At 40.1% G+C, this 27978-nt stretch overlaps 1 protein-coding gene and 1 long non-coding RNA gene across 2 annotated transcripts; both read right to left on the bottom strand.

Annotated features, from left to right (window-relative positions):
* Window positions 1–6279: 6279 nt before the first annotated feature.
* Window positions 6280–16112, bottom strand: LOC102783246 (vitamin D3 hydroxylase-associated protein-like). The gene is made up of 15 exons (XM_087836583.1): window positions 15706–16112; window positions 14742–14855; window positions 14361–14501; window positions 12689–12822; window positions 12082–12288; window positions 11958–11998; window positions 11731–11855; window positions 11495–11620; window positions 11312–11409; window positions 11040–11139; window positions 10087–10130; window positions 9952–9991; window positions 9768–9876; window positions 9319–9464; window positions 6280–6829 (listed from the first exon to the last, which is right to left on the bottom strand). The coding sequence occupies exons 1-15, from the start codon at window positions 15883–15885 to the stop codon at window positions 6707–6709; spliced, it is 1728 nt and encodes a 575-aa protein (XP_087692709.1). The 5' UTR covers window positions 15886–16112; the 3' UTR covers window positions 6280–6706.
* Window positions 16113–23921: 7809 nt separating this feature from the next.
* On the bottom strand, window positions 23922–25071 carry LOC148095966 (uncharacterized). Its single transcript, XR_015717212.1, has 3 exons — window positions 24970–25071; window positions 24626–24806; window positions 23922–24255 (listed from the first exon to the last, which is right to left on the bottom strand). It is a non-coding gene; the product is annotated as an uncharacterized LOC148095966 (long non-coding RNA).
* Between the last annotated feature and the right edge of the window lie 2907 nt (window positions 25072–27978).

The following is a 27978-nucleotide window of genomic DNA, read 5'->3' on the forward strand; positions in this document are numbered from 1 at the left end:
GATTTGGCATGGACGGAAGGGACATGTCCCCACCAATAATTTGATCTCTTCGAGTAAAGAAAAACTAACCCGATAGAAAGAAAAAAAACGATCTGTCAGCATCTCATTCACCCAGCGAGTTAAATTACATTCTCTACTGGAGTCCTACATCATGTGACAAATATGGCCAATGTGATTGGCTGTGCCTTTCAGGGAGCTCTGTTTAGTTTTAGCAGCGGCAACCCTGTACTGCCAGGAGGAGAGGAGGACGGCAGCAAAGAGGAAGAACCTGGATATCAGAAAGTAATTTTCAAAGAAACCTGTAAGTCACTTAAAGCCAAGTTCACTCATAAGATGTGTCCGTCATAATAACGTTACAGGCTATGCTAAGCTTTGGCCCACATCAGTCTAAAATTGTATGTAACCATGAATAACTTGTTTGGGAAACTAACTGCACAACATGCAGCACTATTAGTCATCTCAGTCTCAGAGCAGCATTTCTAATTTTGATTGAAACTGTCAGAGAAAACGGCCTCGAGTAAGCCCGGATATTAGTTTACAGAGGCTGTTAAAATTATATGTCTAACGTTAAATGTTGGTGACACAATAATTTCATCCTAATGGTGCTGACATATTCATAGGGTTAATTTTTGAGACAAAATATCATGAGGTAGTCATGATTTTGCAAATATTCCAACCAACAATGGTGACACAAGATCACAGGTGAAATTGGATGATGACTTGTTGGTTCATGACTGTATTTGAAGCACATGTGTGACTGCATGTATGTGGAATGTCTCACTGTTATTGATCAGGTGACAGAGGCGGCTCTGCCATGTTGTAGCTCAGACAGAGGTGAAGATGTGAGGTCACAGGTGACTGACTGATGATTTGGTGCTATAGATTAACTAATATTTATTATCATGATAATTGTTAGGCTGCTGATGTAAATTGATTCATTAGTGTATATCTGACAAAGAATCTGAATTGACACGTCTCACTTTTTATATGGCACCAATCAATGTGTTATTTTATCAGGTGGCAATATGTCCCAGTGCAGTCAGAGGGGAAGAGCCAGGGCCAAAGGTGAGGCACATCAAGCACAGAATAATAATAATTTTAATCTGAGGATAAAACACATGTACTGAGGCTAAAAGAAGCTTCAGTGCTCTCAGAAGACTAAAAAGATAGGTAAGGTTAACAGTGACTCGAATGAGATTAAACAATGCTGCTGTATGTCCACCAGGGGAGACTGGACAGTATAGATGTAAAACAAATATGCCAGCAGTTTATCTCAGTTAACGAGAGGAGCAGGCATGTGTTTGGCTCCTTCACATAGTGGACATTGAGTTGTTGTGTGGGACATGTAGTCCATGTCTGTTGCTGTAACAGTAGTTCATGTTTAGAATAGAAAATCCCAGCTCAGTGATTTGATCGGGGCAGTAGTGCCTAAAATGTTGCATAATTCTGCTGAGAGATCTTTTACTTTGTGGTAATCTTAGATGAGTAGTTTTATGGACAAAACCTACCAGGTCATTCAGTGTTCCCTTAGTGCCAAAATATAAGAGATGTTGTTGTACTATAACCGAAGTAATGTTGTTAAGTCCTTAAAGTCATATTCTTTTATTGTCATGACTGTATTTGAAGCTATTTTTATGTTTGTATGATACCTGATTTATATGAAATATGGCTGAAGTAAACTAAACTCTAAAATACTTAGTCAGTCATTTGTTTAATAGTACTTTAATTCAAATGTAAAACTATGAATTGTAATTTTAAATGGTTTAAAAGCATGTAGAATAGCATATGTAGGCAAGTATATTTCTCCTTTTTTATCAAGAAGCAAAGACAAAAAGGGGGAAAAGAAACAGGGCAGGGTTGGGTGGTTGGATCATCCGTCCCCACCAATGCCAAAACCAAATCTACGCCCTTGGCAGGAATAGTATACATTCGAGATTGTTCTGTTTTTTAGTCAGACTGTTATGCAAGCTATAACAGATCCTCGTGCAGATTAACAGTAGCACACCTGCAGTAGGGTTGTCCTTATGTAACTTTCAATTTTTGTCAGAATCTGTTTTTTTAATCACCACAAAAAAAAAAATCCACTTTTTCTTATAATCATTATCATAACAACCAATGAGATGAGAGCGGACAGAAAATCTACCTGGGTGCTAATTTAACCTCTTAAGCCCCAACGCCCCCTGATACGGGGGCAAAAAGCAGGAGATCAGGTAGGCTTGGGGCTTAAGAGGTTAAATCTTAAATTCTGATATTGATTCTTCTTGTTTGGCTTTTACTTTCCCCACAAAGTCTTACTCAGAAGAGTGACTGTGATGGTCATCGTGTTCAACGGGGTTTTAACACAAGCAGGCAAAACACACGACTTCAGCTCAGCTTCGACAGAGAAGCATCTCCAAAACACCCAGACCTCATAATCAGACAACAAGCTATACGTTTGAAGCCAGGCACAGCCATGCAAATAAGTTATTTTGCCTTCTTGGGTTTCTATTTTAAACACGAATACGACTGTTAGTGACATGAAACCATTTATTGTGAACCCTACCTAACAGAACAGATCACCAAGTGCTCCAAATGTTTGAGTTCAGCTATTTCATAAAAACAAAGATGGCAAACTAAGAAGAAAAAGTGTCACTAGAACAATCAGAGCAGGTCTGTGCACTTCACACGGCATAACATGTCAATACCAAATCCCTTACAGGTGATGGTAAAGGTCATAGGACACGATTAACTTAATTTTCTTCCTCATTCAGCCCACATGCTCCACGGAGGGGGGAATCCTGAAACACATCATTCCCATGAGGATAAAAATGTGTCGTCAGGACAAAGCTGATCAGCTAGAACAACTTTGTATTCATTTATATGCAACCAACAACATAAAATAAGCTGGTTTATGTTTTTCCTTCAGTATTTAATTAAATTTATTTATTTAGGACAGTGCATGTTAATGAACATAAATGTAAAAAAATACATGAATGTAAACATACCAGATTATAGCCAAGGGCTAATTTCCATCTGTTGTCCTTAAACATAAAAAAATAGACATAATAATTCATAAAAATTCATCATTCATTCATAATAAAGACTCCATCACCAAACTTACACATACACACCATTCTGTTCCCAAATAAAACATTAAAACTATACAACTTATACATGATCACACACACACTGTCACTCATAGATGTACAAATCATTCCAGGAATGTTTTATTTTTATGTTGTTAATACTATACATGCGAGATTAACTTAACATTATATAATTCACATAGAAAACTATGAATTGTAATTTTAAATGGTTTAAAAGCATGCAGAATAGCATATGTAGGCAAGTATATCTTTTTTTTATTATCAAGAAGCAAAGACGAAAAGGAAAAAAAAGAAACAGGGCAGGGTTCGGTGGTTGAATCATCCGTCCCCACCAATGCCAAAACCAAATCTACGCCCTTGCTTTTTACTATTTGCCTGTGGCACTTCTCTACTGATAGGTATCATGTTATGTACACATGTAAACAAACACACAGCCTGTGAGGCAGTGGCTGGTGCCACAGCTGATATGTCTTTTAACGTCACACATTGTGCTGAATTCATTTTTACGTTCATTTTCTTTTTCTGTCGTCGCCTTTCAGCTTAAAGTTTTCCCACTAAACTCTTCAATAAGTCACAGCGAAGGTAGGAGAGGCCCAAGTGTCATTAAGAGATTTGATTGGGTGTCGGCAATGAAAATAAACAAATGGGCTGCCAGTGCGTGTATGGTACAGTGCGTAGCGGTGCGGACCAGCGGGTAAATTAACTGTCCACCCCTAAATTAAGGCACGGCACATGCACAACACGCCCACAGCTAAAACAAGATAGCCTGTCGTGTTTAAAAAGCTGTGTGTTAGGTCCACTTGGATATTTGTGTAGCCAGATGGGCTACTCGCCTTTCTTTTTCTCTCTCACTCTCTCTCCTGCGCTCGCTCTCTCCTGTGCTCGTTCTCGTCGCTGCGCAACTAGGTTAATTAGGAACCCACCTGCATATTGATTGCAGGGTGGCGTTAGCCCGTGTAAAGCTAAGCCGGTGTTTTTCTGGATCATTCCTCCCGTGCATTCGGCGCACTGATCAGGGCTGGACTGGGACAAAAAATCAGCCCGGGCATTTTGATTAGTTACCGGCCCACCATGGTATTATAGGAAAAGCCATAAAGCCTTTATAATAAACTTAAACCTACACCATCCTCCCTATTCTGGTATTCTAAACAGTACTTCGCAAACTATAAAACAACCTAATTTATAATTACATATACCTCACTAATAGGGTCGCCAACTCCCAGCAAAAAAAGAAAAAGAAAAAATAGGGAACCACTCCCCCACCCTCTGCCTCAAGTTGCTTAACTGACAAAACCGATTTTAATTTAATGCACGTATAAAACAAATGCACAGAAATCTATTATTTTTCTCCAGTAATTAAATAGATTCAACATCTTTCTTCAACAGAATTGCAGACTGCACAGATGGTACCTTCCCAAAGGAAAGAATACTATAACTTACTAGGATATATACTAGACTTAATATTTACTGAATACAATAATGGATTTCTAAACATTTTACATCAGATAAAAACTTCGGTTGTAAGTGTTATGATTCAGTGTCATGGATATATATGTTTTAATTTATATACTGTGTTTTTTGTCTGCCAGACAAGAGGGTGGCATAGTTTGTGTCCTGTGTTATTGCTGCTATGTGAGTTCCAGGTGGAGGCTGACCATTGGTGGAGGACTGGGAGAGGCCGGCTATAAATGAGGACCCTTTTCAACCAGCACCCCCCCCCCGCCTGCTTTTACTGTGTTGTAAATAGTTTGTTGTATATAGATGTAAATAGTTGTCGATACTTTTTTTTTACTAGGTAGTTGTAGGGGTGAGAAGCCATTTTTCTTTGGGAACCTTTTCTCCTGTTTTTGGTTAGGGAGGCAGGTAAGACACCTGTAATTTTCTTTTGGGGTTTTCTGTGAAGGTAAGCCAGCTGCATTTCATTTCTAGAGTTTTTGTTTGTTGTTTTGGCCATGCTCACCCTGACGCCTGCTACCTTTTGGGACTTAATAAACTGACTGGCTGTTGTGAAATCCGTGGTAGCTTTTTTTTGTTGGTCCGTCTTCCTTGAGAGCAGGGAGTGTGGGGGCATTTCTCCTTATTTTTATTTTCCTTATGTTGCACGCCGGTTTTCCCTGGGCTGGGGTGTAACATAGGATTCAGATAATTATTTATTAAAAGGTAGACATCGTAAATGAGAATATGAAAGAAAAGTATTTCTTTGTGCCCCCCTTTTCCCTGTTAATGCCCTAACTGCCCCCCTGGCAAAACTTTGCTAGACCTGCCCCTGCACAGTTACCAGCTGTCGGCTACGTAAAAAAGGATCCTGGTGTTATTTGTCTCTCAGAAACAGTTCATAACTTCCCTTCAGTTCATTCATGTCACCTAAAAGATAAACCTGTTTCTCCATCACCTGTTCAGCTCTGATGATTCAGTAAGGACGTCTCCTGGTTTCATCTTCATGTTTCCCTCTCACCAAACCGACATCATGACCAGCAGCTTTTACAGCTGTGGCTGTATCAGCAAACATCAGCTGATACTAGAAATTAATATTAAATAAATTCTAACAACAGCTGATCAAGCTTAAAGGTGCTGCTGTTGTTTAGTGCGACATCTGCTGGTTTTTCTTTCTGGTGCAAAGTGGGCGAGCCTGGTTCTGTCGGAGGTTTCTTCCTGTTAAAAGGGAGTTTTCCCTTCCCACTGTCGCCAAAGTGCTGCTCATAGGGGGTCATATGATTGTTGGGTTTTTCTCTGTATCTATTATTGTACGATCTACTGTACAACATAAAACGCCTTGAGGTGACTGTTGTTGTGATTTGGAGCTATATAAATAAATTTGAATTGAAAAATGTTTATAGAGGTCATACTTCTATCAAGGGGTATACATTTGTCATGACTGACTTGAGTAGCTGAGTAAGTTAAAGGGTTGCTAGATCAAGACTAGCAACCCTAAAACGGAGAAACCTTTATTATCTAGCGTGCATCAAGACTTAAAACATGGAGCAGTTGAGTCAGTTTTAATTCTCACATGTTTAAACTGCCTTGCTCACTACTGCTCCGGTTACCTGTTGGGAAGTTTTGAACAAAAAGCCTGTCTTCTAAAAGCTATATGGAACTTCTGGAACTTTTTTCTCAATAATATCAATAATACATGAGTTCAAAATACAGTCGTGGAATGTGGAAGCTGCTCTCTTCTGTTGTTTTTTTGGCTAATTTTATTACGTGCTGTAAATTCCTTAATTCCATTGCTCATAAAATACATTCACAATAATTATCACTGGTTCAAACTCACAGTTTGAATACAAAGGGCATTATATGGTGTCCATTTCCAAACTTACAATCTGAAAAAAAGTCTACATTTTTTTTGTACATTTTTTTTTAACTGAAGCTCACTTGATAATTGCAACAAAGTGACAACAAAGCCCAAAACTTGTGACAACCAATCCTATATAAGGGTTTCAATAATCAACAATGCATGCAAGTGAAACAGTGTGACAACCAACCCCAGTCAACCCTACTGGCAGTGCAGAGGATGCTCAACCCTTTGACACATTTAAATAGCATTTATGGGGAAAACTCAAGTTAACATGTCTCCTCTGAAGTCTGCAGTCTTTCATGTGAGACTCAGAAAGAAAGCAGCTTTACTTCTTGCTCTGTTTGACCAGTTGTTCCACTTCCTTCATGAGGCGCAGGCAGAGTTCATCCTGCCACGGCAGAGCAACACACTGGACCGCCACAGGCAGACCCTCGCCCCCAGTCACTGCCTGAACACAAAAAACACACCTGTCACTTAATGCTCAGCAGCTGAACATACCAGTCTTTTGCCTTCACCTACTGACAAACTGTGGAATTTCAGATACAGATTGTGCATACGTGCAAGGCCAGAAGACCTGCAAAAAGACTAAGATGAGACAATAAATGACAGAACCACAAGGAAATGATACAAAACACTGATAAATTTTAGAGTCATAATAATAATAATAATAATGGATTGGATTTATATAGCGCTTTTCAAGGCACCCAAAGCGCTTTACAATGCCACTATTCATTCACTCTCGCATTCACACACTGGTGGAGGCAGCTACGGTTGTAGCCACAGCTGCCCTGGGGCAGACTGACAGAAGCGAGGCTGCCATATTGCGCCATCGGCCCCTCTGGCCAACACCAGTAGGCGGTAGGGTGAAGTGTCTTTCCCAAGGACACAACGACCAGGACAGAGCGGCCAGGGGATTGAATAGTCTGATCTGGTTCAGTTCTTGGTTCTGTGTAGGATGGATCAAATTGGGCAATGACCTTTCCGAATGCACTGGAGGGTTGCCCATTATTGGACATTCTTTATGAGATGAGATGAGATAGCCTTTATTTGTCAGTTGCAGTTACCCACAACCGAGATTCAGATTCAGAAGACTTTATTTATCCCCAAGGGGAGATTAAGAGACTGACTTTGCCGACCATACATACAATAGACAAACATCACATTGGGGAGACAGGTCAGGCTAGGTAGCTGGCCGGTCAGCTACACGAGCAGCGACCCGGGACCGAACAATGGAAAAATGCACAACATCAGGAAAGACAAGGAGAAAAAAGAACTCCCCCCAGACTGAGCTCCAACAGGGAGATCAGTTTGAGAACAGAAAAAAACACCTCAGTGCATAGCACATGAAAAACTCTTAATACACCATAGAAACACATGACAAGCAACAGGGATAGATAAAAGGTGAGAGACAGCCACTGTAGACAGTGCATCCAGGCCTGCAGCATAAGCACTGGTCCCCTGTGATCCACCGTCTGCATTGGGAGGGGATAAGCATTGATGAATGTATATCTGTGTGTGTCCAGAGTTCAGCTGAGAGAGTATCCTTTGCCCTGCCAGGCTAAGTAAACAGTCTTCCAGCCAACCCAGGTGGCCTTGCGTAGGATAGGGGAGGAGCAGTCTAAACACAGTCCGTTATCTGGGAGAATTTGTTTTGTTCAGCTCCAGCCTTGAGACCACAGCTGTTGCCGAAATGGTAGCTACATGAAATGATGGTGTTTTTTCCTTTAGTGCGAACAACTCACGTGAATTTCAAAACCGTTCTAGCAGTCCGACACTGGTCTCTCAATCTCCCGTTGGAGAGCCGAGAGCTCAAAGAGCAAATTCTGAGAACTCAAGACCGCCGTGAGCTGTTATCCAATTCTCGCTCTATATATCTACCTACCTACCTACCTACCTACCTACCCACATACATACATATATATATACATATATACATATATATATACATATATATATATATATACATATATATATGTATATATATATGTATATATATATATGTATATATATACATATATATATATATACATATACATATACATATACATATATATATATATATATATATATATATATATATATATACACACACATACATATATACATATACATATACATATACATATATACATATATATATATATATTATATATATATATATATGGCTGTGGTCTTCAGCCAGAAAAGGACGGAGTGCCTACTTTGAGTCAGGGAGGAGTATGGTCATGAGCTTTGGGTTGTGACCAAAAGCAGATCCAAGCCTTCTCCAAAGGATTACTGGACTCTCCCTTAGAAGTAGTGTGAGGTGTTCAGCCATCCGAGAGAAGCCAGAATAGATCTGTCACTTCTCTACATTGAAAGGAGCCAGTTGAGGTGGTTCGGGCATCTGATTAGGATGCCTTCTGGACACCTTCTGGGTGAGGTATTCCAAGCATGTGGTACATTGGAGACATATCTCTCATCTAGCCATAATAAATTATCTATAGTTTAAGCTTTACATCTGTGTCTCCCAAAAGATTATTTCTGCAGGAAAACCTGCTGTCACAGTAGCTTAAACTACACTATGTGTTAATTAGTCATCCCTCATTGGGATGTGTTACTTTCCTCTTTCTTTATCTCTTTTTTGAGATATGACACCAACTTTGATACCCTTCAAACAGGCAGAAACGTTTGACCTCACAGAATGCAATTAATTTGCATGACTGTAATGTCTTTGATACGCTGCTTAGAAATGGTGGTGGTTCTCAAAGTGGAGCCAATGAGAACCCAATGAGATCAGAGAACTGATTTGCAATTGGAATCGCTAAATTCTTATCTATTCCCATCCCTACTTGGTAATCTGTATGTTTTTAATCACATCTTTGTGTAGCATTCCAAATAAACTGACGAGTGACTATGTTTTCACTCAGTCTTATCTCACTGGTACATGTTGCCTACCTCTTTGAAGAGTTTGTCCCACATGTCCTGATAACAGCCCTTATAGTGCTTGAGTTCCTCCTCATCCTTTGCGGTCACTGTGGAAACAGTGACTACACCCGCAGGAAAGTTTAGGAGATTGTAGACAATTGTGTAACTAATAGCAGCTGAAATAACAGAAAATATAAATATATTATTATGTAGAATATTTAGTAATATTCAATATAATAATTAATATTGAAATGTATTTGTCCAGGCTGTCAGGCTGCTCTTGCCAAAGTGATGTTAAAAAAAAAAAAGCAGTTACAATCAAAGAGTCAAAGTTGTGCTGTGATTCAATGCAAAATCACAAAAAATAATCCATTGTAAATAATCCACAGGGAGTTTATCAACAGGTGTTTTGTGGCTGAAATTGGACAAACTGTGATAAACAGAACACTATATTGCCACTTGTACTCAGTGTATCATACTTGGAATTTTGCTACAGTAAAAGAAGTTGTAGGCTGGTCCAATCACAGGACACAGCAGCACATCAATGTTGCAGCTCCTCCAATGTGCTATTGTCTCTTGAATGTAGTCCTAAAGAAAACACAGGAAATCTCAATTTCATCTTCAGACTTTCATACGTGACCATGCATCATCGGCTGACAGTACCTCAACAGCAGCATGTTGCTTCCACAGCTCTGGAACAGATCTAAGAATAAAGTATATCATTCCTAGAACATGTATAATATGAAAATCTAACAAAGGATCAAGTACAAATAAAACATTTCAAGAATACTTTCTCACCCAACTCCACAAAGAGCCTTTATGATGGCAGAGACACGAGGAGACTGCAGATAGATAGATAGATAGATAGATAGATATGCATTATTCTGCTAAATCACTGAATCTGGTGATTTAAAGAAATAGACCATCTATTTGTCCCTATTGCCAGTCTTGGCAGCCGGGGGTCAGTCCGCCAGGGCCTCCGCTCCTGGCCGCCACCCGGCACACAATGCACCCGACCCCTATGGCGCCTCCTGCAGGTGGTGGGCCTGCGGGAGGATGGGCCCATGTCTCCTCTTCGGGCTGTGCCCGGCCGGGCCCCATGGACTAAGGCCCGGCCAGCAGACGCTCGCCCTCGGGCACCCTCCCCGGGCCTGGCTCCAGGGCGGGGCCCCGGTAACCCTATCCCGGGCAGGGTAAACTGTTCCCTCTATGTTTTTTTCATAGGGGTCTTCTGAATCGCTCTTTGTCTGGTCCCTCACCCAGGACCAAAGCGGCGGATACGAGATCGCGGATACAAGCGGCGGAAATGAGCTTCCTCCGAAGGGTGGCTGGCATCTCCCTTAGAGATAGGGTGAGAAGTTCGGCCATCCGGGAGGGGCTCAGAGTAGAGCCGCTGCTGCTCCACATCGAAAGGAGCCAGCTGAGGTGGTTTGGGCATCTGGTAAGGATGCCCCCTGGGCGCCTCCTGGGTGAGGTGTTCCAGGCATGTCCCACCGGGAGGAGGCCCCGGGGCAGACCCAGGACACGCTGGAGAGATTATATCTCTCGGCTGGCCTGGGAACGCCTTGGTGTTCCCCCGGATGAGCTGGAGGAGGTGGCTGGGGAGAGGGAGGTCTGGGCCTCTTTGCTTAGGCTGCTGCCCCCGCGACCCGGCCCCGGATAAAGCGGATGAAGATGGATGGATGGATGGATGGATAGACCATCTATTTGACTATTTTCGTATGTGTCTGTCACAGAATTCGAGGGCTTACCTTAGGTTTGAGCAGAAATGAATGGATTGTCTTATACCACTTAGGAAGACGGTAACGATGAAACTGTCCCTTCAGACAAGGGTCCTCGGGTCCCCCCTTCCTAAAAAGAAAGGGCTCATTAGCACATAAGAAAAAAGCCTATTTTGAGATACTTAACAAATTAATGGAATAGTTTCAAAACCAGTCAACACCATCGTGTGGTGAAGAAGACAATGGCAGCATCTCTAGGTATTAAAAACCTATTAACTAAACTGTTAAAAGAAAAAACTCACAGTTTGGTTAACAGGCTGGTAGCTCCATCTGCTAAATAACCCTTTATCATTAGTTCAGGGAACATTTCATCCATCTTCAGTGGATGGTAAGGGACCAACTAGAGAAACAAATGCCAACATTAAAAAACATGACTTGAAAATGATTATTATATGTTTTTGTGTGTGTGTGTGTGTGTGTCTTACTGTGTGTCCCGCCTGCTCTAACAGAGCTTTCACCTCTCTAACGCCTCGGGCCATGCTCGGAGATGGATGCATGTAGCCATCGTTTTCCAAACAACCAATCCTTAGAGGTTTGGTGGTTCTGTATATCTAAGAGGGAATCACTTTTTGTTTTTAATGCTCACATGAAATGAGACCATTTATGCATGTATATGCACAGGCAATTACAAGTGACATGAATCCCACAGTACAGGACACACCTCCATATTAAAAGGTAATGGTGGAACAGTGGGGTCCAAAGAAAACATGTGGTCGCAAAGAAGTGCCTGCATGCACAGAGCCAGGCTGTCCACATCTCTTGCCATGGGTCCAGGTGAAGATAGCACTAGTTTAACACGAAACAAGAAGCAGTAAACAAAATTCCCAGACTGTCTGTCAGTATCCCAATATTGACTCTGTATATATGCTAATAAGATATGTCACTTACCTGACTTTTGCCCTCTATAAATTGGACGAGATCCCTGTGAACTAATCATTACACAAAAGGTGAGATAAAAGTTTTTCTCAGCAATGTATAATAATTTTCCAAAAACTGACTGAATGAGACCCACCTGAGCCGACCTGCAGTTGGTTTGAAACCACAGATTCCACAGAAGGATGCAGGAATACGGATACTGCCACCTAGATCAGTGCCTATACCAAGCAGGGAGCCCCCTCCCCCGATGAGAGCCCCCTCCCCACCAGATGAACCTCCAGAGGTCTTCTGGGGGTTATGAGGGTTCACAGTCTGCCCGTAGATAGGATTACTGCAGTCATAGCTGTCAACAGACAAGAAGGTGAGGAAGTCTTTGCATGTTATGCACATGTGGAATAGCAAAGACAACTGAATGAGTTTTAACCACATCAGACATAAAAGGCAGATGGGGTATTGTCATCACCCCTCCAGGTGGGCAGAGTGGATACCCAAGTTTGTGAATGTGATAACTGCAGAATTAAGTGAGGTGACATAGGAATTTCGAATTGGTGTATCTTCTAAAAATCTTGGATGACTTTGAATCTCAATGACTTCGACCTTAAGGTCATAGGTCAGCTTTTCTAAAAATTACCTGGATTTTTAAATTTATGCCATAGGTGCATCTAGGAGGCTGACGGGCAGAAATGGCAGACACCGGTATTTTTAAATTGGCTCTAGATTTATGTCAATCACCGATAATTTACCTCAAAAGACCTTGAGGCAAGTTGGTTTTCACAAAGGGAATAGCTCCTTGTTTCTTCAGGACTTGAACAAGCACACTGTCCTTTTCAACGGGCTGGTCCAGGTTAATGACCACACCACAAGAACAGTCATGATTCTAGTGTTGTGAAATAAAAGAGAAAGAAAGAAGAAAAAAGATGATAATGGTGCTTCAACACTGGAAGTCCCAGAGAGCAGCCATTTGGCTTTTCTACGTTTAAAACCCGCCAACCAGCCAAATGGCTGGTAGGCTTTTAGCTAATATCCTGGACTGAACTGTGAACTGCTGCTTTTGTTATGTAAATAAGGTGGTGCTGAGCCACTAGGGTTAGGGTTAGGGGTTAGGGTTAGGGTTGGTTTGGGTTACCCTAACCCTAACCCACAAGGAAACTTGTGTTTCTGTTTGCCATCTTAGGGAGAAATCAACACACATGGGTGTATTTCGTTTGTTGCTGTGATTTATTGATAAAAACAGTACAAAAAAACAACAAACAAAAAACAACCATTTGTACACATATTTACAAATAATAATAAAAAGTGAGTGAGTACATTTCAACATTTTCAGCAATCACTCACTATCCTGGCACTGCCATGGTATCTGTAGTCTGCATTTACCACATGTGTATCTGTAGCAGTGAACACATCGCACAGTGGCATGATTGTTCTTGCATTTGTGTTTGACCTGACACATGGCTCTTTTTCCAGGGCTAGGTGTGGAGGGTTGTGTCCAAAGCAACTGTTCTTTTCTTGCCTTCTTCCCAGCCACATGAGAGTTAGCCAACTCTCTTGCAAATGTACTTCCCTTGCCAAGATATGGGAAGACATTGCAAATGTACTTGGATTTTAGGTCGCAAGCCACCCAAAACTTGATCCCAAACTTGTCAGGTTTACTTGCGATATACTGCAGGGTTAGGGTTATACTGTGGGTTTCACAGGTTTGCTGACCAGCAGCCTAGTAAACCCCGCAAGATGACAATTTCATTGACCTCAACACAAAAGGAAGTTCACAGCTTTTAGCAGCTCCCCACCCCCACACACTAACAAAGAGGCAGTTGGCAGTTAGAAATCAGCAATCATTCACACACCCCCACTCCCCCACTTCTCAAGTAACAACCTAATTTACATATGAATTGATGGTAAATGGTAAATGGCCTGTATTTTATATAGCGCTTTTACTAGTCCCTACGGACCCCAAAGCGCTTTACATATCCAGTCATCCACCCATTCACACACACATTCACACACTGGTGATGGTAAGCTACATTGTAGCCACAGCCACTGGGGCGCACTGACAGAGGCGAGGCTGCCGGACACTGGCGCCACCAGGCCCTCTGACCACCACCAGTAGGTAACGGGTAAAGTGTCTTGCCCAAGGACACAACAACCGTCCAAGCCGGGGCTCGAACCGGCAACCTTCCGATTACAAGCCGAACTCCCAACTCTTGAGCCACGATCGCCCCATGCTAAAAGACCAGCCAATTTAGCTTCCACTTGGCTGACTTGGGAAACTTTTAGAAAAGCCTGGGACTTCCAGTGTCAAAGATGTGAATAATAATGCTTGGGAATGCTATAAGTTAGACATAACATAGAAATTAGTTAGAAATACTGACCAGAAGGCCTGCAATTGATATTTGCATTATTTAACCTTTGTAATACCTTAAATGCAAGATTTTCTTTGATGCTAACTGGAACTCTGTACAAGAGACCATCCTTGTTGGAGCCAACAGTTGTCAGCTGGTCCAAACTCTCCAGCAAAATTTCAGTGCAGCAGTTCAGCTTTTGGTTTACAGCCAGAGTCTGTTGGAAAGGAAACAAGCACAGACAGTTTGAGATTAACTTATTCACCTTGAAGGGACGTTGATCTTTGTAGTCACTCTGTAAAATATTGAACTCTTGTTGGAAACATGGAATTACACAAAGTAATCTATATCACTGTGTTTCATCATAGGCCAAAAATACTGGCTTTTAAAATATGTTATTATGAAATATCTGTGTTATCTTAGGCAGTGAACTTTTGTGTCATGCTGGATATTGAACCTTTTCCATGTAAGAGTAAAACACATCCTCAGGGGTAAGTGAGCCTTCGTTCAGCTGCTGTGTCAGCTCAGACAGGGAGAGCGTCAGGATCAAAGCAGAGTCAGTTGTCGGATGCTAGGAGACACAGACCCACACAGAATCATTATGTCATTAAAAAAGCTGCAGCAAACAAATAAAAGCATATGAATGTAGAGATTCTGGATTCGTCATTTGGCCATTTTCCACTTCTTTACAAATTCTGTCAAACGTGACAATGACAATTCACAGTGCTTAAATGGTCTCCACAATCACCAGATTTCAATCTGACAGAGCACCCTTAGGATGTGGTGGAACGGGAGATTTACATCACTGATGTGCAACCAACAAATCAGCTGCAACTGCTAATGCTATTGTGTCAATATGGACCGAAATCAAACAAACGACCTAGAACAGCTGCATATTATTGGTGTGATTTTAACTTTTATTTTAATGCTCATGTTTAAAAGCCCTCCTGCCAGCATGGAAGGAGCATAAGCCCCACTGGGGAAAATCCATTAGCCAATCAGAGTGCTCGTCCGTCCTCTCCCTGCTGTGGCGTACTCGGAGAGTAACGCAGCCTCAAGCAAGTTGATGGACGTTTGGACCGAATTGGACTAATGCTGGCTAGGTGAGTTCATAGAACCAAACCACATCCTTACTCGCCAGCTAGCGTGTGTTTGATGTGGGGTCACTATAAATAAAGTTCTCCAATACTGTAACATCATCCCAAGCCTCTGACCGGACCTTATTACAAGGGGACAGTATGGAATTGTGTCCGTTATTATAGCGGCGCTATAACAGCCCAAGTAAGCATGTCGACAAAAAAAAGTGTCAGCAATTTGATAATTAATAACTAAACCTCCGCCAGGTCTGAACTAAAAGCACATAATTTATTTTGAATTCTATCTAGTTAAACATTTCAGTGTTTAAAGCTCTGAACGCTCACCGACTGTTTGTACCGGAGCACCGCCTGCTCTGCGCGCTGCAAGCTCTCATCTCTCCTGTTTCTGGCTCTCTTGATCTTTTGCTCCGCCTGTCGGAGGCTGTTGATCTTTTTCACCCGCACAACCAGGTATCCCACAATGCAGGCGACACCAGTGAGCAGAGCTGCTGTCCAGTTGTCCATCTTCACTCTCTTAATAAACAGTTCAGTGTTCTCTGCGTGGTTTTTGTCTTTGTCCTGGGTCTGTAAATCATCGGCGGAGCGGGTAGGGGTGCTCACTGGGCTGTTTCAGAAGCCCAGAGTCTTTTGGAATCTAGTTTATTTCATAGTTAGATGCCTAACTGACAACTGTATAAAACAAAAACTACACAATATTCGAGGCACATAGCGGGCAAATTCCACCTAAATTTGGCATGATCCGAGCTCAGCCGACTGAGCACAGCACTTACGCATGTGAGCGAGGGGGGAGAAGCTGCTGCCTGCGAGTTTGCTGTAGAAGTGCAGACAGAGGAGAGCTTAAGTTTGACCAGGTACCAAAGCAAATCATTTCTACTGTACAAATAATGTAAATATGACTGTGTATCACAAAAGATTGATATCAAACTGATCACTTGACCCATATTACCTTACTTGCTCTTCGAGTGAATCAACAAATGGCCAAATGAAAAGCCGAACAACAACAATGCTGTTTTTTTTTCAGTCTTAGCTTACATGTATGCTTATTTCATATTTTCAGTTGTTACCCTCCACGGCTAAATAAAGCACTCTAAATTGGTTTCAGTTATGTACTGATAACCACAACAATGGACATAAGGGGCTTCAAAGAAATAACTCAGGTAGATGTTATTTTATATATTATGCTTTGTATGTTGTTCAGTATATTTCTATGCAAAACAAGAGGAATTTCAATACACAGCAGTATATTCACAGTTGAAACCAGATATTTACACTTTAGGGGAAAAAAAAACATAAAACATTTTTTTTACTGTTGAACATCAATTTAGTAAATGTTTTTTGTTTTAGATAAATAAATATTGAAATATTTTTTGAATTAGTTAAATGTCAGAGTGTGATGGCATGCCACACATGGTAAGCTCCACACCTCACCACCCGTTGATTCACTTTAGTTTAATTTACAGTCACTACTTTAAAATATTCTACTTATTGTTCAATATTGTTTCTTTATTAAATGTATTTATTTTTCCATCACACCTTCCAATGTTTATATGGCGTGCACACATATTAACCTTGCAAGGTCAAAGTTCTGTTTTATGTTATATTAATACATCTTTGTTTGAGTTACCTGGGGGTTGGCGTCTCCTCCTGTCTGGCAAAGGGCTGGGAGAGCTGAAGTACCACTGACAGCCTAATTGGATAGCACCACATGCTTCATTGTCTCGGGGGTGTTTCATGTTTTTTTAATTGTTTTGTATTAGTTGGTTATATGGCATTCATTTTGTTTTCCCCTGTGTGTCATTTGGTTTAGCTAAACCAGTTTTTAAGTTCCCCCTGTGTGTCATTTCAGCAGGTCAGTTTATCTTATGTTTGTTTGAGGTTTTGTTAATTATTATCTTGAGTTTAGTCTATTGAGTTGACCTCTTTTATCGGTCTGCCTGTTTAAGTTTTGGCTTTGTTAAATATATTTTCATATTTGTGGGTCAATAAAACCCCCTTTTTGAATTAAAACACCTGTGTCCTTTATGCTTTACTGCTTGGTCCCTGACACAGAGTAAAGAGAGAGAGAGAGAGAGGTCTATTTTTTATCACTTTCATCAAATTTAGGAGTATATAAGTTTATTGTGTCTTTAATTAATAAGAAAACTCCAGACGATTCCATTCTGAGCTTAAGAAACTTCTGATAGGTTAGTAGAGTCCACGTGGATGCATATAAGACACAGAGCCTGTTTCTTTGACATGGGAGATATCAACCAAGACACCACGAAAATAATTGTGGAGCTCCATAAGTGTGGCTCAATTTTGAATACAATTTAGGTTCCATTTGAAATAAAAAAATACAGATAATTTCTCTCTTTACTTTGAAATTTAACAAATATGTTTTTTATATTTATCAATCTAAAATAAACATTTAGTCTGATTTGAGGTTTTACAATTAAAAAAGTATTTGTGTTTTTACCTGAAGAGTATGTAAACTGTATATTTGATGATGTTGGTGTTTGGCTTGATTGTCAGCACAAAGAGGGAGAGAGAGGAACAGAGAGGGAACAAAAGCAGGTGAGAATTTCCAATTTACAAGGCTCTTCAGTAGCTGCTATCAAATCTAAATGGGAAAAGGACCTTACCTTTCGTATTACGGATGAACTGTGGGACTCTATCCTTGGCCAGGTTCACAATATATCAATGTGTGCTCGACATACACTCATCCAATTTAAGATAGTTCATCGGGGGTCCAGGGATAGACTGGCACACATATACCCAGGGGTGGACCCAGCCTGTGTAAGGTGTGGGGGTGCCCCTGGTACATTGTTTCATATGTACTGGTCCTGCCCTTCTTTGTCCACCTTTTGGAAATCTGTTTTCCATACCATGTCTGAAGCCCTGCAGCATCAAATTGAACCAGAGCCACTCTGTGCTATGTTTGGTGCGGTCCAGAATCTGAATCTGTCCAACTCCAGACTCAAAACATTAAACTTTTCATTATTGTTGGCCAGGCGAGCTATACTGCTGAAGTGGAAAGACTCTTCTCCCCCCTCACACACGCAATGGCTAAAAGATGTAATGTCTTGTATGGATTTAGAAAAAATTAGATATACAGTTCGTGGGTCTAAAAATAAATTTTATAAACTGTGGTCTCCCTTTCTGGACTTCTTTGAAAGGCCCACAACTACTGTTACTGAGTAGTCCAAGGAACCCCCCCTCTTGTTTATTTATTTATTTATTTTATTTTTTTTTATTTTTTTTTTTGTTTTTTTTTGTTTTTTTTTCTTTTATGAGTCTGTTTGTTGTTTTTTGCTTTTGTTTGTTTTTTTTTCTGTTTGTTTTTTGGTTTAGTTGGGCAGCAGGCTGCCAATTATTTGTTGTTTTAGGGGTTAGGGTGGGAACAAGATTGAAATTTTGGAATATTCTGAAGCATTTTTTGTTATTGTATACATTGTATTGGAACCTTTGTCTAATAAAAAGACATTTGAAAGAAAAAAAAAAAAAAAAAAAAAAGCAGGTGAGAAAGACATGTTAGTCTAATGGTTGTTTGCCAAAACTCATCAGAACATGTATCCAGTCCCTAGTGTATCTTTTTAGGTTTGTTATTTTTCAAATTCTATATTTATTAAGTTATGCAGGCTTGTTTGCACAACAAGGCTAAATAGTTATGTAAACTTTTCTGAATCTAAATAGTGTACTTTGGTAGAATTAAAAAAAATAATATGGTACAAATTATGTATTGAAAAGCAATACTTGAATAATATTGACCCTGAAAATGTCATCAACAGGTTCGCAAAACTCAGGCCTCGATGATACAGTCTCATGTTACCACAATAAAGAGGTGTTGTCAGTGTAGTGCAGGTCTATGATGATTTTCAGTGCTACTATCATCTAGTTTTGATTCTGTTTCTGTCTTGGTTAAGCCCTAAAGTAGTCCAGATTTTGAACTGTTGTAGTCCTGTTTTAATTCCGGGTCAGTTCAAAATGCAATCGACTGCATTCTGTTGTGTGATCGGCAGAGGTCTCTTGAAACGTCATTGGGAGTGTGAGGTGAGGTAAGCTCTCTTCTGTGGGAATTTGTAACATGTGTTTTTGTACATTTTAACTTGTGTGACCACAGGTTTTTATGCTGTGTTCAGCCCTCTGGGTCTCCAAATGATACTGTCCCTCAACGATTTTTAAAGGAGAGGTCTTTCTGTCAGAACTGTGTTAACTTTTTAGTTAGCTCTTCAGTTTGAGGTTCACAATTCTAAGGCCTCTGCCCTTTTCATTACATTTGGGAACTTGGGAACTTGGGAAGCCCTTAGGAACCATTCTTAGAAGGCATGGATTATCCTTCCACTGCCAACAACTGCCAGATTTATCTGCCTCTGAAGCAGAAAGATGCTTTTTCCATTAAACCGCTTCTGGCATGTCTAGAAGATCTTAAAACATGTATGGCCCTAAACTTTTTAAAATATAATTCAAGCAAAACAGAGGTGGTTGTGTTTGGTCCCAGCAGAGCCCTGGCAGGGTTGGCATGGGAAGAAGCAGTTTTTTAGTCTATTGGTTTTGAACCTGATGGATCTGAACCTTTTTCCAGAGGGCAGGATGTTCAGCGTGTATGATCTCGACTGATTGTGAACGGTCTGTGAGAAAGTTTTTGGAAGTCCAAGTTTACCAGCTTGGCTATAAGGATGTCTGGGATGATGGTATTGAAGGCCAAGCTGAAGTTAAGGAAGAGCATCCTTACTGATGTCCCAGAAAACATAGGCAAACAGGGTCAAACTGCTTTAATTTAATCTAATGTGCTGATTTTATTGTTTTAATTGAATTTTGATTATCATCATTATTATTATTATTATTTTATTTTAAATTTAATGTAAAGGGTTTTTTATGTCAAGTGTACAGCACCTTGTTTTCAGCTGGGAGTTGTCTGAAAGTGCTATATGAATAAATCGATTGCTTCCTAAATAAAGCTCGAGCCAAAAAGCGAGTGCTGTCAGGGCACACAGTGACATATCGTAAGGTCATAAGGGAGCGGCGGTCAGAGTTTTACCCCTGATACTGCTGGATAAACAGAAGCTAACTGTAGGCCAATCTCCAACCTTTCTTTCATATCAAACATCCTTGAAAGAGTAGTTGTCAAACAGCTAACAGATCATCTGCAGAGGAATGGTTTATTTGAAGGGTTTCAGTCAGGTTTCAGAGCTCATCACAGCACAGAAACAGCTTTAGTGAAGGTTACAAATGATCTTCTTATGGCCTCTAAAGTGAAGTTAAGTCTTTTTGCGTTGCTGAGTTCACCATTGCTTTCTTTACTTCTCAGGATGTACCAAGCCATAGATTTTGCCACTCCTGATATTGCAGCAATTTCTCAGATGGTTGTTTTTTTTTTTTTTTTTTAATGTTTTTACTGCTTAGGAATGGCTTGTTTTAGCTGCATGCAGAGCTCCTTTGATCAGATGTGGTCTATCCACAGCAAAATGTTCAAAACACAGGCACTACGCCTCAAATCAACTGCTGACCTTTTACCTGTTTAATTGATAACAATGTAACAAAGGAATTTGCTACACCATCAAACAGCCTTTGAGTCAATTTTCCAATTACTTTTGCTCTGTTTAAAAAGAGTGTGGCACATGTTAAGGAGTTGAGACTCCTAAATCCTTCATCCAATCTGAATGTGAAAATTGAGAGTCTACACATTATGTCCATGTCAATTATATAACTATAATTATAGTGTGTTGTAGTAAATGGTTAAATAAAACAAAACTGGTGTCAGTGTCCAAATATATATGGACCTAACTGTATGTTAATTTGAATCTCTCTGCGCTTGTTTCCTTTCAACAGACTCTGGCTGTAAACAAAAAGCTGAACTGCTGCACTGAAGTTTTGCTGGAGAGTTTGGACCAGTTGAAAACTGTTGGCTCCAACAACGATGGTCTCTTGTATGCAGTTCCAGTTACTTTCTAATTTCTAATCAGTATTTGTAAGTATGTTATATATGAGCATTATCACTAAGGTCATTAACATGCCATTACCATCTTCTGGTTTCAGTGATAAATCATAGAATCATGAGTGTTCTTGTAGTGTTTTCATTAACCTGGACCAGCCCGTTGAAAAGGACAGTGTGCTTGTTGAAGTCCTTAGGAAAAAGGAGCTATTCCCTTTGTGAAAACCAACTTGCCTCAAGCCCTTTTGAGGTAACTCTTTTATCAATGATTGGCATAAATATAGAGTACATTTAAACACTGTGAGGACTCATTCCGTGGTCTTTGCCAATTCCAAGTGTACATAGTATGCAAAGAGTCATTAGCTATCTGTCTTTGCTCACCTTCAGCTATGACTGCAGTAATCCTATTTATGACCAAACTGTGAACCTTCATAACCCCCAGAAGACCTCTGGAGGTTCATCTGGTGGGGAGGGGGCTCCCTGCTTGGTTTAGGCACTGATATAGGTGGCAGCATCCGTATACCTGCGTCCTTCTGTGGGATCTGTGGTTTCAAACCAACAGTTCAGGTGGGTCTTATTCAGTCAGTTTCCTGGAAAATTATTGCACATTGCTGGGTAGAACTTTTATTTTTGTTAACACCTTTTGTGTAATGATTAGTTCATGAGTAGTTCATCCAATTTATAGAGGGTAAAAGTCAGGTAAGTGACATATTTACTTGCCAAACAAAGTAAAATACAACATTCCATTACCACTGTCTTGCAATATTGTATACATGGTCACAAACATTTTGTTTACTGCTTTAGGTTTCCTATTAAACTAGTGCTATCTTCGCCTGGACCCACGGCAAGAGAATGTTCTACGTGAACAAAGGTGTAAAAAGAACACGGTGTTAGTTGGTTACTTATTTCTTATTAATGTTCACAGTTTGAGCTGCTCTAAAATGCCTTTTTTAAATTTACTCATTCACCAGCAGCCACCAACATCAGAAAATGAGTACAATACAGAGTGAGTACACCACTAACAAAAATCACTCTGCTATGTGATTAACAGCTCAAAACTCTGTTATGAACATATACATTCTATGTTATAAACCAAATGAGAAACCCAGTTAAAGAAAAAATAATATGAAATAACTTATTTTCAGTGACTAGCTTTTGTGTGCTAAAGGAAAAAGTTAAAATTTTACCAATTGTACTTTGGTCTACCCAATTCTTGCCACATAGTAAAATCCCAAATGTTGCACTTTGAACAGAAAACTCCAAAATAACCTCAGTTTTAGCTTTGACCACTCAGTTTGGTTTACTGACATTCATTAATGAAATATACTTTTGTGGCATTTGAATTTTAACCAGATTAACTGATTGTGAACTCACATATTCATTAATGTCACTATTTCACTTGTTAGGACAAAAAAAGGTAGGATGGAGCAGAGGAAGCAGAGGTCTCACAGATTACACCTATGCTCCTAATTTTCTAAAACAATGAGATTTGCAGGAAAGATAGCGGCGGTCCTAAATCAACTCAATCATTTGATCACTTATTTATGATCAAAAAAAAAAAAAAAATTCTCTCAAAGAATTTATATGATGAATGGGAAACTAAACAAAGGCAAGGCAAGTTTATTAATATAGCACAATTCAACAGCAAGGTGACAAAAGCAAATGTACTATGTACTAATTCATATATGCATACAACGTTAATCATTGAGACTTACTACCACATGCAGTAATTGCTCACAAGGAACAAAGTGAACATCATTATCAATGAAAATACATTTTTTAATTATTATTAAAAAAGTGAGTGATGTTAGGACACATGTTACCTATCAGAAGGGAGCTGTCAGCAGGCAATTAGTGTACTTTGTACTTTAAAGTCCAAAAAGAGTAATTTATTGTTTTCTAACACAATTTCATCCAAAATTCTTTGTTGAAACATATACTGTCGGGTAAATATCACAGTATGTTAATGATATTTAAAAAATTAAAATAGGTGGCACCAGCTTCCTCAAAACCTTTTTTCAGAGGATTAATATCTGTCTGCAAACGGAGATATTGAAACACAGACGGCTCACTGCCACTGATTAACTAAAATATACACTCAAACACTGGTTTGTGTGAGTCTCCCTGGTTTTAGTTCAGACTCTCAGTTAGCCAATGAGCTGAATAGATTTTATTTGAGATTTAATGATAATTATAATTCAAGGAATACACTTGATTTCTTAATAGAGAGCACCACCCAGATAGCAAGGAAACATTGAAACAACGTTGAGTCAATATCAGGCGACGTCATTGAACCAACGTTGAAGTGTGACGTTGACCTAACGTCACTCTTGCACCCTTTTTTAATGTTGAAACAACGTCAGGTTTTGATGTTGAATCAATGTTGAAACCTGACATTGAAACAATGTCAGATTCTGATATTGAAACACTGTTGAGCTATGGTGTTGATTTTCCACCTCTTTCGCACAGTTGCTTTTTATTAAAACAACAGTTAAATCATGACTGGAAATCTACCTTTCTTTATAGGTATTTTAACCAATACTAAACTACTGCATGTTTCCATCAATACTTAAACCACCTAAACACATAATTGTACTTATTCCTTAAATTGGACACCCTTTATAAAAAAAACAACAACAAATGTCTCACAATGTATCATGTCAATATTAATATCCTAAAATAAGAAAGCATTGCATGTGATGTAACAGAGAAAAAAAATAAACAAAAAAAAGGTCAATAGGCATGTTTCGTTTGCTAAATACTTTATTAAAAGACAGTTTCCTATTTACATTTATATGTTTCACAGAAGTTTGTAATTTTTTACTCTGGGATGGGGATGCATGATGTGCGTCCTGCACCACCCATACCCATACGATCTGGGGCGTATCGGAGCCATTTCTGCACTGCTTGTGCAAAGACAAACTTGGACATAGAGTTTGCCCCTAACTGCTGCGTCAGGCCATCTAGGAAAAAAATACACACACAAACACAAAAAGTGAATTAGAGCACATGAATAAGGTCTTGTTAACTGTCTTCAGCGGGGAGAAAGTATGTAAACTCCTAGGCTGATAAACATGAAAGTCACCAGGCGTAAATCTGCAAACTGCCGCATTTGATTCCCAAAGAGCTATGAGCGGAAAAAGTGATAAGTCTTAGCATGGTGTGCCGTGTATCCTTTAAAACAAAATAAACATGGGGTCCTCGGGCTGTACAACTACAACCCGAGGACTAAACAAGCCAAAGACCAAAGACTCCATCTCCAGATTAACCGGACATGAAAGTCTTGTTATTAAGAAAGACAAAGTAATATAGCAAAAAAACTGTAAAACTTACCACCATATATGCATTTGCAGAGCGCTGTATCTTTAAATGCCATTTTTTGCTTTGTCTGGTCCTTGGTTTTTTTCCCTGCCCAGTTGAGTACCGAGGCCAGCTCGTTTGTAATGGCATAAGCCATTACACGGCGGACTCGCACCTCCAGTGTGGTCCCTCCAATCAAGGCAAAGCGTCTCACCTATAGACACATTTTAAGAGATGGAATTAGCGTGTCTCATGTCTTAAATGTGTATGCAAGTGCTTGTGTGTTTAATCAACAGGCCGTTGTTATGTATTTAAATCACATCTGACAGCTATTACACTTTATAGTTACAAAGTGTACATAACCTTTATATACTTACCATTGCCTTATTTGCCTCTTATGATTGAAGAGCTGCCTCTGCATTGTTTAGCTCCTCAATGTTGTGCAAGGGCAAATCCAGAGGCAGTACCCCAGCATCTACCGATTCATTGCAGCAGGGATGGCGGATGGCTCTGACCTCCTCACGGAGTTCGTTAACGGCTGTCGTCAGGTCTGACAGCATAGCTAATATCTTTTGTGAGGTCGCATCTGTTTAAAAAAACAATTCCAGAAAGATTAATGGCTTAAGCAGTGAGAAGCGAAAAACTAATAAATAAATAATAAAACGCAGTTTACGTGTGGACAAAAGGTGCAAACGCAAGGTAGGTGAGCGTGCAACGTAAAGTTAGGTGAGCGTGCAACGTAAAGTTAGGTGAGCGTGCAACGTAAAGTTAGGTGAGCGTGCAACGTAAAGTTAGGTGAGCGTGCAACGTAAAGTTTGAATTGAGTGCGAATCGAAGCGGGTGCTCTCCAATCATTAAAAGTAACAAAGTCATTGAACACATTTATACAGTTACCTTTACGTTTATCAATCATATATCACAGATTTACAATTTTTTGTAGTACTATGCTAAAAAGCAACTGCAGAGCGAAAGTCTGGGTCAAGCGCCGAGGCGACGGCAAGAACAAAGGAACCCTCGAAGCATTACAGCTAGCTAGCTAGCTTTGTAAGGGAATATAACGGAAAAGTATGAAATGAAAATGTTTTCTTTGTTGACTTTGTTCGCAGTGCAGTTTATTTGTTGCCGGATTGTCTGGTGAGGAACTTTGTCACATGGAGTCACACAAACCACCTGCAACTCAACACCTCAAAGACTAAGGAACTGGTTGTGGACTTTGGGAGGTCCAGAGCAGGTCCACTGCCGGTTCAGATAGAGGGGGAGGAGGTGGAGGTGGTCAACAAGTACAAATACCTCGGGCTGTGGGTGGACAATAAACTGGACTGGTCATGCAACACAGAGCACCTGTACAAAAAAGCCCAAAGCCGACTGTACTTCCTCAGGAGGCTGAGGTCTTTTAACATCTGCAGGAAGCTCCTGAGGATGTTTTACCAGTCGGTGGTTGCTGGAGTACTTTTCTATGCTGTGGTGTGCTGGGGGAGCAGCACAGCAAAGAAGGACTCATCCAGGCTGGAAAAACTGATCAGGAAGGCTGGCTCTGTGGTTGGCATGAAGCTGGACACTCTGGTGACAGTGGCAGAGAAAAGGACACTAAAGAAGCTGCTGGATATTATGGACAATGCTGGGCATCCTCTGCACACGGCCATAAACAACCAGAAGAGTCTGTTCAGTGACAGGTTGCTTCTCCCAAAGACAAGAACCAACAGACTTAAAAACTCCTTTGTCCCACACGCCATCAAACTGTTTAACTCCTCTCTGGAGGGGAGAGGGAGGGGAAACAGGAGGACAAAGGAGGGGGGAACAACTAAGCTGTAGTGCCTCTCCACTTCACTGTGTAATACCTTTGTGCAATACTTTTTGTTAATAATCATACTTGAAATGTGCAATTCACTTGTATTTTTATTCACTTGTATTTTTATTTTTATTTTTATTCCTATTTATTCTATTTATCCCCTTTGTATATTTTATCTATATATGTCTTTGTATTTATCTATGTGTGTGTGTGTGTGTATATATATATATATATATATATATATATATATATATATATATATATATATATATATATATACAGTGTTGGGAAGGTTACTTTTAAAATGTATTCCATTACAGAATACAGAATACATGCCCCAAAATGTATTCTGTAACGTATTCCGTTACGTTACTCAATGAGAGTAACGTATTCTGAATACTTTGGATTACTTAATATATTATCATGCTTTTTACAACTACATGAATGTACTATTGCTGTGATTTATTACTGTTACTGAAGGTCCGCGGCTCCGAACCGTAGTAAAGGGACCTCTGGCTAATACCTCGGGTTCGGGCTCGTAGCTGAAAACTAGCTTTACTTTGTTGTCTGGGTCAACTTTGCTAGCGAGAGACAGAGAGAGGCGTTGAAAGGCTGCTCCAACGGAACTTATTGTTTTTGGAGGAAAACACGAACACGGTGTACAGTCGAGTCTTAATAGCTTACTTACAACTGAGCTCGTCAGGCTCTCTTCTTGGCTGCAGTGGTTATTATTATATTTACATGCTTCCAGCTCCCGTTTTTGCTCGATGACAGCTCGTACTTTTCCTTTTTCTCCCTCCCTCGCTCACAGACACATAACGGGTATGGCAGTCCATTCTCCCTGCAGCACGGACTGCACTGCCTATGATGCTACATTCTTTAGCTTAGCACAACAACAAAGAGGCCTCTCTCACCCAGGAAACACGCAGAGAGAGAGCGTCACCCTGTAACCATGGCAACCATAACGCTGCCGCCCCGCCTGGAACAACGGCACATAACTGTCAAACAAAACCAGTCCTGACCCGCGACAATATGAAACAGGGAAGTACCGCCGTGTAATCCATTTATTTCAACAAAGTAACTGTACTCTAAATACCACCGTTTTAAACGGTAACTGTAACGGAATACAGTTACTCATATTTTGTATTTTAAATACGTAACGGCGGTACATGTATTCCAATACTCCCCAACACTGTATATATATATATATATAATATTCTTGACTCTGTAACTTCTGTCGGTGCTGTGCTTTTTGGAAAACAAATTTCCCAGAGGAACCTACCCGAGGGATTAATAAAGTTTTATCTTATCTTATCTTAAGATGAAAGTAGACACAATTTCGGGCTCCCACATTTTGTCCGAAACTTTACATTAACAAGTTTGTTTGTTTTTTACTGTTATTCAAATGCAACCGTGGAAATAACGAATAGAACAAAAGTCATTCATTCTTACCTTATATTAATCGTGGTGCAGGCCAGTGCAGTGCATGAACTGATGCCTTCTCCGGTCAATTCCGCTGAGAGTAAATCTAATGTCCCGCTCTACCGTACAAGACAATGGTTACCTGAAGGGATGTACCACTGTGAGAGGGGGGGCT

This window comes from Neolamprologus brichardi, chromosome 23 (assembly GCF_056152115.1).
Source record: "Neolamprologus brichardi isolate AB-2024 chromosome 23, ASM5615211v1, whole genome shotgun sequence".
Classification (NCBI taxonomy): domain Eukaryota; kingdom Metazoa; phylum Chordata; class Actinopteri; order Cichliformes; family Cichlidae; genus Neolamprologus; species Neolamprologus brichardi.